Source organism: Halichoerus grypus, chromosome 15 (genome assembly GCF_964656455.1).
Source record: "Halichoerus grypus chromosome 15, mHalGry1.hap1.1, whole genome shotgun sequence".
Taxonomy (NCBI): domain Eukaryota; kingdom Metazoa; phylum Chordata; class Mammalia; order Carnivora; family Phocidae; genus Halichoerus; species Halichoerus grypus.
The window spans coordinates 35,756,149-35,768,395 of NC_135726.1; the positions used below are offsets into that span (position 1 = coordinate 35,756,149).

The 12,247-nt window shown below is 40.7% G+C and overlaps 2 protein-coding genes across 3 annotated transcripts in view; one reads left to right on the forward strand and one right to left on the reverse strand.

The window, feature by feature from the left end:
* Positions 1–4,323: 4,323 nt before the first annotated feature.
* On the reverse strand, positions 4,324–11,422 carry ORC6 (origin recognition complex subunit 6). The gene is made up of 7 exons (XM_036088258.2): positions 10,986–11,422; positions 9,566–9,695; positions 8,201–8,364; positions 7,892–7,981; positions 6,055–6,167; positions 5,510–5,578; positions 4,324–4,892 (listed from the first exon to the last, which is right to left on the reverse strand). Exons 1-7 carry the CDS (start codon positions 11,048–11,050, stop codon positions 4,765–4,767), a joined length of 759 nt encoding a protein of 252 aa, XP_035944151.1. The 5' UTR covers positions 11,051–11,422; the 3' UTR covers positions 4,324–4,764.
* Positions 11,423–11,503: 81 nt separating this feature from the next.
* The window catches only part of VPS35 (VPS35 retromer complex component), a 31,566-nt gene continuing 30,822 nt past the window's right edge, over positions 11,504–12,247 (forward strand). For both annotated transcript variants that reach the window (XM_036088257.2, XM_036088256.2), the window contains exon 1: positions 11,504–11,611. In XM_036088257.2, coding sequence (XP_035944150.1) covers positions 11,609–11,611 — 3 coding nt within the window. In that variant the 5' untranslated portion in view covers positions 11,504–11,608. The remainder of the gene's footprint in view (positions 11,612–12,247) is intronic.

Here is a 12,247-nt window from a genome sequence, read left to right on the forward strand (position 1 = left end):
TGTATTTTACACTTAAAATACATTTCAATTCAGATACGAGGTTTTCATCAGACATGCTTAGTTTGTATTTAGATTTCATGGAACTTACTGTGGAAAAATATACTCACATACTCAAGTTGTTTGAAACACCTCGAATGTTTTCTAATAATTAGATATCCATTTTTACATTTAACTTAAATTAAATAAAAATAGGAATTCAGTCCTACAGTTGCATTAGCCACATTTTCAGTGCTTAATAGCCACATGTGGTTAGTGGCTTCTACATTGGACAGGGCGGGTATAGAGAGAATCCTTTACCTATCAGATTTTGTTTTATTTTTCCCCTGTATGCTATTATTCTTTACCTAGAGTCCCCTCAGGAGAGCTTTGTTTAGGTCAAGCCCACACAAGTGAGAGGTAGTATGATTTTAGCCTCCCTTATCTGAAATTCAAGGGAACTTATTTAAAGCTTTAAATTTTTGGGTATTTTCAGTTCTCTACTTTGCTGGTATTTTTAGATTACAACTGTGCTGGCATCAACTATTTCTAATGGATTTTTCATTTGAATGAATAGTCTTTGGAAACTGCTGAGCAGAGAAACTCTAAAAGGTAGTCAGGACCCACTTTTTTTTACCTGTTAGATTGGTGTGCTTGTGGGGAAAATGGAATTCTTCCACTTTTGATGGGTCTGTATCTAAATAAAAGTCATACCCACACTTTTACCCTGCAATTTCCTTTCTAGAAATTTATCCCTCAGCAATACTTGAACAAGTGGACAGAGTTCTATGCAAAATGTTTACTGTAGCACTCTTGCTAATGGCTGAATGAAAACAACCTCATGTGCCTAGCAGTATGAATTTAGTTAAATAAATTTTGCCACATCCATATACGGAAATACCTTGTAGCTGTTAAACAGATCTAGATGTACTGAGAGCCACCTTTTATTACAGGAAAATTATAGAACATATATATAGCATCATCCCATTTGTGGAGAGACATATGCTTATACACGCATTAAAATTTTCTAGGATATGAAAGAAACTTAACAGTAGGGTGTGGAGTGTGGGTGATGGGGAGAGGGGGAATTCCACTTTTCACTTTATAACTTTCTGAATAATTAAAATTTTTTTTTTTACAATGAGCATCTATTGCTTTTATAATAAAAAATCAGCAACACAATGTCATGTGGACATTGTTTTGACCTTGATTTGAGCAAACAAACAATAAAAGAATATTTTAGAGCCCTCCAGGGAAATAAAATGTTAAATTGCATATTTAATAATACATAGAACTTTAGGGGTACCTGCGTGGCACAGTTAAGTGTCCGACTCTTGGTTTTTGTTCGGGTCATGATCTCAGGGTCCTGGGACGGAGCCCCGTGTCAGGCTTCACACTCAGCACGGAGTCTGCTTGAGATTCTCTCTCCCTCTCCCTTTGCCCCTCCTGCTCATGCTTTCTCTCTAAAATAAATAAATCTTAAAAAAATAATGCATAGAATTTCTATTAATTTTGTGAGTTATGATAATGGCAATGTGGTTATAATGTAGGTTATATGGCTTCAGGAAAAATGAATACAGTTAAACAAATGTGGCAAAATCTTTGTTAACTATTGGGTCTGAGTGACTGGTACAGGGTTTCATTATACTGTTCTACACATTTGAAAATTTTCATATAAAAAGTTTTTAAATCAGTTAAATGAACACCATGAGGTGATGTTAAAGAACTGAGTTTCCACAAAGTCTTTACAGTAGTTCTGAAACATACTCACTGGGTAGTAAGCATCCATCACTGGGAATGGAAATGTGGTGGAAAATTGTTGTCGAAAGAATTGCTTTAAGGCAATCCCCACCCCCCACCCCAATTAACTTAAGAAATAACCACATAAGAAATAACTATGTTTCAGATAATCAAAATAATTACCATCACCCGCTTTTAAGGCATAAAGGGGAAAAAAAGTCACAAACATAACTTCTATTTACTCGCATGGAATCAACAGTGAAAAGGCAATCTAAGAAGTGGGAGAAAATATTTGCAAATCATGGATCTGCTAAGAGGTTATTATCTAGACTATATAAAGAATTCCTACAATTCAGCAACAAAAAAATAAACCTGATTCAAAAATGGGCAGAAGACTTGGGTAGGCATTTTTCTATAGATGATAAACAAATGGCCAGCAGCACATGAAAAAATGCTCATTAATCATTGCAGAAATGCAAGTAAAGATCAAAATGAGGTACCACCTCATACCCATTAGAATAAAAAAACCAGAAAATAAAAAGTGTTCAGAAAATAAGTGTTGGCAAAGATGTGGAGAAATTGAACTCTTGGGTACTGTTGGTGGGAATATAATATAGTGTAGCCCCTATGGAAAACAGTGTGATGGTTCCTCAAAAATTTAAAAAGAGCATTAGCACATGATCCAGCAATCCCACTTCTGAGTATATATCCATCCAAAAGAATTGAAAGCTCGGTCTCAAAGAGATATTGTACACCCATGTTCATAGCAGCATTATTCAGGTGGAAGAGCCAAAAGGTGGAAGCAACCCAAATGTCCACTTACAGATGAATGGATAAACAAAATGTGGTATATCTATACAATGGACTACTATTCAGCCTTAAAAAGGAAGGGAATTCTGACACATGCTACAAGAATGAACCTCAAGGAATAATGCTAAGTGAATAAGCCACTCAAAAAAGACAAATACTGTATGATTCCATTCATATGAGGTACCTATCTAGAATAGACAAATTCAGACATAAACAGTATGGTAATTCCCAGGGGCTGGGGGAGGGAGGTACAGAGAGTTGTTTAATGGCTGCAGTCAGCTATGCAAGATGAAAGAGCTCCAGAGATTGGTTGCATAACAATATGAATGTACTTAACACTACTGAACTGTACACTTAAAAATGGTTAAGATGGCAAATTTTATGTTAGGTGCATTTTACAATTAAAAAAAAAAAGTGAATGTGCCCAATTTTACTTGGTAATGAGTAGATTGCTTTGGCCCAAAGCCAGAAATCTAAATCCTGGCACCAAATAAAAAAATTATACACTTTCTTAAAATAAATGAGGAAAAGGGGCGCTTGGGTGGCTCAGTTGGTTAAGCGTCCGACTCTTGATTTCAGCTCAGGTCATGATCTCGGGGTTGTGGGATTTAACCCGGTCCCATTCAGGGATCCACAGAGTCTGCTTGTCCCTATCCCTCAGCTCCTCCCCCTGCCACCCCCCTCCCCACCGCTTGCACTCTTTCTCAAATAAATAAAATCTTAATAAAAACTTACTTATCCATTTTAGATCAAAGTAATAACAAGAGCTACTGTTTAGTGAATGCCTTCTAAGTGCCATGTACTTTAGAAATATTACCTTTAATCCTCACAAGGTAGAAAATATCTCTATTTTATAAATGAGGAAACTGAGGCTCTTTAAGGTTTTGAAATTTCCATAAGGTAGAAGTGGCAGAGTCAGAATTTAAATGCACTGTAATTGCTTTCAAAGCTCATGTTCATTCCCCTCTACCATAGGGCTTGCTGGATATTAAGCTTGTGTTGGGATCCTTTGATTGTGGTATTTCTTTCAACTGAACTGCTAAGTATCTAGAATTAAAAAGGTCAGGGGAAGAAGAGAAATCACTCTTTCAGCACTCCAGGCCTATGCAGCAGGTATTATGCCTTACTTACAGCAGATAAAATGCAACCACTAGTATTACTGATACCATTCTGAAGGTTTTTAAAATTTGGGTGTAGTCTCTTTATTACATTCTTTATGGAAATACTTAATTAGACTATGTATTCTTAATTTTAGTTAAAATCATGCCTGGCATGATGCCTCAGAGCCCCTAGCAACTTATCTTCCACAAAGGCCCTTTCCTATAGTTTTAAAACAAGGAGTATTTAATAAGGTTACATTCTTCAGCATGTGGATTTCAAAGAAAATAACCCTCAGTCCATCTGACTTTTTAATATGCTGCTAGTGTGTAATTCATTACGTGAGACATTTATATGTGAATTTCTCTCTATATTCTAACATTTGCTAAGTACTTACTTATACCAGGTGCTGTGCTAAATGTTTTACATGTATCAGCTCAGTCATACCTCCAAATTATTCTATGAAGTAGACACCATTCTTAGTCCTACTTATAGATGAGGCATAAAGAAGTTAATTAATTTGCTCAAGGTCTGACAAGTAGTAAGAGGTTGAGCAGGGTCTTAAACCCAGGAAGTCTGATTTGAGAGTGAGTTTGTGGTCTGGTGAGCAGTATAGTTCAGCATATGGCTTTTTTCTACTAGAGTAGACAGTTTTTGGAATAGCAATGACTCCCAAACTGATGACAAGGACAACCTGAATGCATATAAAAATAACATTTATTAATTTAGGCTGTACCATACACTGATTTAGTCAAACCATGAAACTTACATAAAAACCCAAGTAAAATCCTTAAGACTCCATTCAGCCTGAATTTTATATTCTGGATAGGACAGGAAACTATCTTTTGCTTAAAATGAAAGAGCAAAATGGCTTCAATTCCATTTTGTAGGAATGCATACCTGTGGGGAGCCAAGGCCATGCCAACCAGGCACTGTGCCTGACCTAATGAATTTGTTGCCCATGTCACCAGCCAGCCTGCCGCCAAGAGCTCAGCCGCAGTGCTCGCTTCTTTGCTATTAAGGCAACAGCCTTAGGATCCTTGTTATAAAAGTTCAAACAAAATTCCCAAGCTCTCACATCTTCATTGAGGTGGCAGATGTACTGTTGGTTTGCAACCCAAGGTAGTCTAGAAGCTGCAATCACTCTGTTGTAGCCTTTTGTGCTTTGGCAGCATTTTCTAAAATTTTCCTTTTCCATTCTTCATAATCCTGTGTCAGATCATCATCTTTTTGCAGTTTATGTGAGCTTTCTACGACCTTCTCTGTTTCTGTAAGAGAAAATTTTCAAAAGTGTTTCAAAATTCTTATACTGACAAGTAAACAAGTAAACTTGTTTGAAGGATCTAATTAGTTAATTAAAAATAGGGACTATCATGCTGAAATGAAAAGTGGAAACAGCAGCTAACACATCAGTTTTTGCTCTTATACCCCAAGCACTCCACAACGTCCTGTAAGTAGTTAGCATTTATCAAGCACTTATCCTGTGCTTCGAGGCACTGCACCAATCACTTCAATAGCATCATCTCATTCAACCCTCACCACAATTCTATGAAGTGGGTGCTAATATTAATCACAACTTTATAGATTAGGAAATGAGGCTTACAGAAATTAAGTGACTTTCCTAAGTTATAGAGCCAGTGGGTGGTAAAGTAGGATTTGAACCTAAGCAGTCTGGCTTTAGATGTGTTCTTACTTACATAGTATTTCTGTTAACTTCTGTAAATGACTGTTTGGAAAACTGGTCTTATCAAATGATTGTCTTGATTTATTTAAAACCTGACTCTTATCAGGCAAGTAGCACAGGACTAGTCACTGCATGAAACCCACTGTACACCTAATCCCATTGCACTAATTTCAAAGTCTGTCCAGTGTTAGTACGCCTTACCCTTTGCTAGAGGTTCAGCCATTGTCTTCTTTTTCTTCTGTGGTGGAGCAGCTGAATCTCCAGCCTCTCCTTAAGGAAAAAAACATGTCATGAGGGCTAAATTTTCTCCTATTCTCAATTTTTGTAGTTGGGCTTATTTTGGATCACCAAAAAAAAAAAAAAAAATTAGACACCTTGACTGACCAAATACAAGGAGAAGGAGAAGGCAAATAATCTTGCCCTTCTCTTCCTTGGTTTCTCTTGTCAGACTTAAGAATCTTTTCTATTCTAGTTTATGTATATGGAGGCTGGCATTTAACATTGGAGCATGTTAACAGAGAATCTGTTTTTTCAGGCATGGAGTCATACAGTCACAGGTGTTTTAAAGGTTATTAAGCTACTTTATTTGAAAAACAAAAAAATCTCTCACTAAAAACTTACCTGGTCTTACATTAAATACAGAATTCAGAAAGCAGCCATTTTGCAAGTTTGAAAATATTAAGACTTTTACCAGCTGGCTTACATTTTCAAATGACACATTCTTGAAATATGGAATGAATACTCACTATCAGCCTGCTGCCCAATCTTCTCTAATTGTTTACATAGTCGATCAAATATGGCTTTTTTTACACCAGATGTAGCTACAATTTTATTTTTATCCACCTTTAGCTTTAGAATCCTACAAAAGAATTTGACAAATTACTGTTTTTAAGACCAATATAGTTATCTCCTCTGGCCAACCAAATTATTAACTTATTTCTTTTCCACCCATGCTTTATGAAGAGTCCCCAACTGTTTAGTTTTCCCTTTATTCCAAACATATATTATTAGCTGTAACTATGTAAACTTGTCTTTTAAAGCTATTTATTTAGTTGTTTATTGGACTGAGTCAAAATATACATGAGATCTGCTATGTAATAAAAGGGGCGCATAGAAGACATTTCTCTTGAAGCTCTAGTGCTTCATGCCTCAAAGAATTCTTTCTTAGTGAATCTCAGATGTTAATGATTTGCTGAACTACTTACCACTCCACAACAACTACTAATGAAATATACAAAACAGACTTCTTATTTAGGATAATAGATCAAGTCAAACCTTTCTTTGCTCAGTGTAATTTGGTTTCAAAAGTGGGGTTACTTGTCAATATTGTTTTTTCCAGTAGCAGCCATACTCCTTCTCTATATACACATATCTTTGTTGAATCAAAGGGACATTTTCTTTTCTTTTTTTTTTTTTTAAAGATTTATTTATTTATTTATTTGAGAGAGAATGAGAGACAGAGAGCATGAGAGGGAGGGGGGTCAGAGGGAGAAGCAGACTCCCTGCCGAGCAGGGAGCCCGATGCGGGACTCGATCCTGGGACTCCAGGATCATGACCTGAGCCGAAGGCAGCGCTTAACCAACTGAGCCACCCAGGTGCCCTCAAAGGGACATTTTCTATGAATGCCAATTAATCGCTCCTAAGTATGTGGCTAATAGAGCTAAACAACCAAAATTAGAGGCTGGGTAGTAATAAACCCAGTCTTTAAGGGCCAACTACATTTTATTTTTTTAGAGATTTTATTTATTTATTTGACAGACAGCACAAGCAGGGGGGAGCAGCAAGCAGAGGGAGAGGGAGAAGGAGGCTCCCTGCGGAGCAGGGAGCCGGATGTGGGGCTCAATCCCAGGATCCTGGAATCGTGACCTGAGCTGAAGGCAGATGCTTAACTCTCTGAGCCTCCCAGGCACCCCTACCTTTTATTTTATTAAGGAGTTTTCCAGCAAGATAAAACAAGACAACTTTAGAAAAAAATAACAATTATTAATAATTCCAAGGTAACATTTCGGTATGCACAAAGATAACCCCAAATTTTAAGATCCAGATGTAAACATTTATCATTGGTGTTTTGTAAATTATTTGAAAAAACAGTTGCAATCAGTACTTTAAAAAAATATATGACTGGAAAAATCACAAACCACAGTTTCAATGACAGATTTCATCACTTAAAAAAGGTAGAGCCTGGGGGTGCCTGGCTGGCTCAGATGAAGAGCATGTGACTCTTGATCTCGGGGTTGTGAGTTCGAGCCTTACATTGGGTGTATAGATTACTAAAGAAAATAAAAAACTTAAAAAAAACCAAAACAAAACCAAAACAAAAAAAAGGTGGACCCTGAAAACAGAATACCCTGCTTATATATATAGCTGCCATTTGGCAAGTAGACTTCTGGCAATAGGAGTTCCAAATTGTCAGCTATATTGTGGGATAAACAGAACCTGGTCACTCGGCCACTATTTCTAATATTATTTATATGGGAAAACATGCTCTGAGTTGAAATAAACTGTAATTAGAAGCCCTCTTTGGGAATGAGAAATCTATTTGTAAATTGTGGACTTTCCTCAAGGTTAAAAGGCACACTTACTTGCATGCTGACAGTAATGCAGCAGTGGTGAAAAGTGGCCTGGATAAGTCGAGATCCAACTGCTGTGTTTGTGGAAGACTGGATTCATAGCTAAGGGAAAGCAGTATTTGCAGAATTATTTGTTAAAAAATATTATTTCAAAGAGACTGAAAATGTAAATCAGAATTTGTAAGCTACTTAAATGTACAAGATAATGCATTATGTCACCTTACCATATTAGTTATTTTTTAAGACTGAAAACAGGACATTAGATAATTCTGCTTTATGTATCAGTATAAATTTTCAATTAAGGTTCTTTATGCTTCATACCTTTGCAATATCTTTGAAGCCATGTTCACTGCTTCTGTACAGCTAAACTGTACAGCTAGGTCTCTTATTCCAATATTTGATTTCAGGCCCAGTAAATACTCAAAAGATTTAAGACAGCTCTGATACATCTTCTTGTTCAAACCAGAAAGTTTAATTAAATAAGCCTTTGAAAGAAAAAAATGCACTAATCATAAAAATTATAATCATAATCATTCTATATATTGGTGCCCTTAAACACTTGTTTAGTAAGTCAACTTTTCAAAATTAATTAATTCTGTGGCAAGTGGCTCTATCTAAAAGTTTAGCTTCATTTAGTCAAAAGTCAGTAATCACGTCAGGCAGAGCTGAGCACTGCTCTCAAGGGGCTCACAATAGACAGTCATGCATAAGCACAGATAATTTAAAAAACAACAAGTGTTACTATAGCCAAGCTGTGAATAAAAACACAGGAGACACATACATGGTCACCTGTCTTTCAAGGAAAATGCCAATGTGTAATTCACTGGGAAAAGGAAGGAGGGAAGTAGTGGGAGTGGAGGTGGGAAGGATGAGTGTGTGGAGGGGAAAGGGAGAGAGGGAAACTGGGAAACAGGAGGATCAACAACTGAGGGAAAGCAACACTGCCTGGAAGAGTCAAGGAAAGCTTCATAAAGGATATAACAACAAGGCAGAGTCATGTAAGACAAATAGAAGCTTGTCAGAAAAGAAATGCAGGTAAAAAAAAAATGCCTTTACAAAGCTGTAAATCATTAAAGTGAATGGTCTGTTAAGTAAATAGTGTAGCTTGAGGTTAGTGTTCAAGAGAAGCTGGAGAATTTGACAGTAATGGGGAGCCAACCCATTGGGAGCTAATGGTGTTTTTAATACCATCATTATATGATATGTACTGTTAAGTGTGTTACATATAGTATATGGTTTAATCCTCACAATCTAGTGAAATCCATATTCTTATCCCCACTTTATGAATGAGAAAACGAAGCTCACAGAGCTAGTAACTGGTGGTATTGAAATCTGGTCTCAACATTGAACTCTTCCTGACTCCTAGCTTGTGCGCTCAACCACTGTGATACTAGAAGAAAAACACACATTGGTTTTAAAGCATGCACTTCAGGAGGATGCTAGCAGTGGCATAAAAGATGGTCTTGAGTAAAGAAAGAGGTGGCCAAGGAAACTAGATAGTAAAGGGAATTTTCTGCAACTCGCCAAAAATGATTTTAAAGTTCATCTAGAATAATCATATATGACAATAGCCAGGAAAATTCTAAAACACAAAAGTTTTGAGTCTAGTCCAACCAGAAATTAAAATGTACAATTAAGTTTCAATGTTGTAGAGGATTATTTAGACATTCAATGTGACCTACTTACTCTGTCCAAGGGGCACTTCATACAGGCAGCTGCAAGGTCCAGGCACATGACTGCATTGCTGGTTTCTGTGGTATGTGCAGATAGGCCATTACAGTTCACCTGGGACAGTCGCAAGTACTCCTCTGCTTTCCTGGTTATAAAGGCAACATGCTCATTGAAACTCTTTTCCAGAAGTTTGTTCAACACTTTGGTAAACAATGAATACAGCAGAGTGGATTTCATTCTGGGCCTAACTCCCATGCAAGTTTATGTGGGGGTGGGAATGAAAGGCACATCCTTTGGAGTTGTGGGACAATGTTTTCTAAGACAGAACCAGCCCTGACTTCAGACTCCACTGTGCTCAAGTACTTTTAAGCAAAAGTAAGTTCAATTTCTTACAACAAAAAACACCTGCTTTCATCCTTCCATTACTGGGACAAACATGAACTTATCAGAGACGCTGGCAGTTACACCAGGGTTCTTTTTACCCCTTCCTTGAAATCAGTGGTACCAAACTTTAATGTACAAGACAATCACCTTGGGGCTTGTGAAAACAGATTGCTGGGTCCTATCCTCAGAGTTTCTGATCAGTAGGCCTGAAGTGGGACCCAAGAATTTGCATTTTTAACGAGTGCCAAGACGATAGTGATGTTGGTGGTCCAGGAACCACATTTTGAGAACGGCTGTTCTAAATGATTACGGAGTTCAGGAGGTCTTACTTCAACTCTTTCAACAAGTGCTTTCCTTCCCTTCCCTCACTTAACTGAGCAGCAAGCCATTGGGCCTAGTCTTGCTCTTCACACTTCAGCCACAATAGCTTTATTTCTAACCCTGGATTATGCAAAGGGCTTATGCACAAGCTGTTGTCTCAGCTTGGGCCGCTCTTCCCACATCTTCCCATGGCTGGCACGTTCTATCAATCGGGTCTCAGCACAAGTGGCAGCCCTTCCGAGGCCTTTCTAAGATTTATTTTTTCAAATTTTTATTTAAATTCTAGTTAGTTAACATATATCTAGGATGTTGTTTTTAATGAAAAGCAGCCGCCAGGGCGCGCTCTGTGCTCCTCCCTCCCTCGACTCGGCACGCCACGGTTTCGTTTTCCTCCTAGTTCTCGCCGTCATACAGTGACCTCCAAGGAGGTCTGCACCCCGCCTGTGTGGTTCACCGCTGTAAATAGACCCTCAGTAAGTATCTGCGGAACGACCAAAGATCGACTTTCCCTGTCCCATCACCGTGCATCCCACAGAGCCAGTTGTTCCCAAGGACGTCTACAACCGCCCCGTCTTGCCAGTTGATATAAGCCCACTGCTGGGAAGTTCCTGAGATAGGGCCTAATGCCACCCGGCTCCAGCGTCCCTCTCTCACTCGGCGCCGCCGCCCGACACGCGGGCCTCGCCTGAGGACAGTCCAAGGTCGCTGAGGTGTACGCCGCCAGACCCACCTCAGCACATCTGGCTCGGCAATACCCAAGCGCGCCGCTAAACGCCGGATCAGCCCAGACTCCATGGCGCGGAAGACGACTCGCGCGAACCGCTGCAACGCGACGAAACCCGCGCGCAAACGCCGCGTCCGCCAGTGAGGGCCAGGCCCCACCCCTCTGCTGCATCTGGATTGGTTGGGACGAGAAGTCGCGCTCGCTCCACAAATCAAGCCTCGTCTTCCCTTTGCTCATGCGCACCACGACTGCACACTCCTGGGCCGGTGAACACTCCTGCTCCCCCTCCTTCCATTTCTCCCGTCTTGACAAATTCCTCAAACGATGCCTTTACTTCCTGCTGACTCCTTCCTACCACCAAGAGATACCCTGCTACTCTGCACCTTTCTGCCCTCTCACACTGTGGAGAGACTGGCTGGCACCCAGGTCCGTCAGTCCACCGATAAGTGGCAAGAGCCAATAAACACGCGAGACTTGAGTTCCTAGAAGCGGGCCAATCGAGGAGCCGCCTGCGGGGGCCCGGGGGCGGGGCTAAAGAGGGCGGGGTTTGAAGAGGCCGCAGCGTCACCTGACCGCGCGAGGCTCTGCGCCGGGTGGGTGCTGCTTGCTGCAGGCTTAGGAGAGTCGCCATGGTGAGTGTTGAGGGGCGGCGGTCCCCGGGCCGATCCCTCTCCCAAGCCCTGCGCTTTCCCACCGCCCTGGAGCTTTGCGGGCGGAGTTGGTGCCCCGCAGCCCGATCAGGGCTAAGACCAGCCGGGCTTGGCCTGCGGGTTGAGGACAGGCCGGGGAAGGCCGCAGGCGGGCTGCTCCGAGATCGGGGTGGGCGGCGGCTCCTGATAGCGGCGGTTGCCCACGAATGGGATAGCCTTTCTGAGGGGGTGTCTCGGCCTGTAGGCTCTGAACTCCGTGAAGGCCTGCCGCCGCCTCTGAGTGGAGTCGGCCACCACCGCGCCTTGAGGGGACGGGTCTGAGAGTCAGGCTGGGTCGGGGGCGTTGCGGAGGGCCTGAGACTCGGGTGGCGTCGGGACCCGCCCAGAGGTTGCTCTCTCGCTGGCGCGCGTTTCCACCTTTGTGCCTGATAGTGCTCTATTGGCCCCACGCCCTTTTCTTGTGCAAGAAATACCTACTGGAGGGTCCAAATGGTGCCCTGCTCTTTTTCGGCCTCATAGCCCCGTTCCATTGCGGTGTTTGTCAGCGAATTCTAGGGACTCGCTTACGTGAATTTCCTGGAAGGACTCATGCTATCTGATATCCATTAATTCTGATAG

What these genes read in the sequence shown, in the direction of transcription:
- ORC6 (XM_036088258.2), bottom strand. Translation starts at nt 11,050, where the DNA reads ATGGAGTCTGGGCTGATCCGGCGTTTAGCGGCGCGCTTGGGTATTGCC. An exon ending in GCTTCAAAGATATTGCAAAG is followed by an intron (nt 7,982 to 8,200) that starts GTATGAAGCATA and finishes GCTTTCCCTTAG; the next exon opens with CTATGAATCCAGTCTTCCAC. An exon ending in GGCTGAACCTCTAGCAAAGG is followed by an intron (nt 4,893 to 5,509) that starts GTAAGGCGTACT and finishes TTTCTCTTACAG; the next exon opens with AAACAGAGAAGGTCGTAGAA.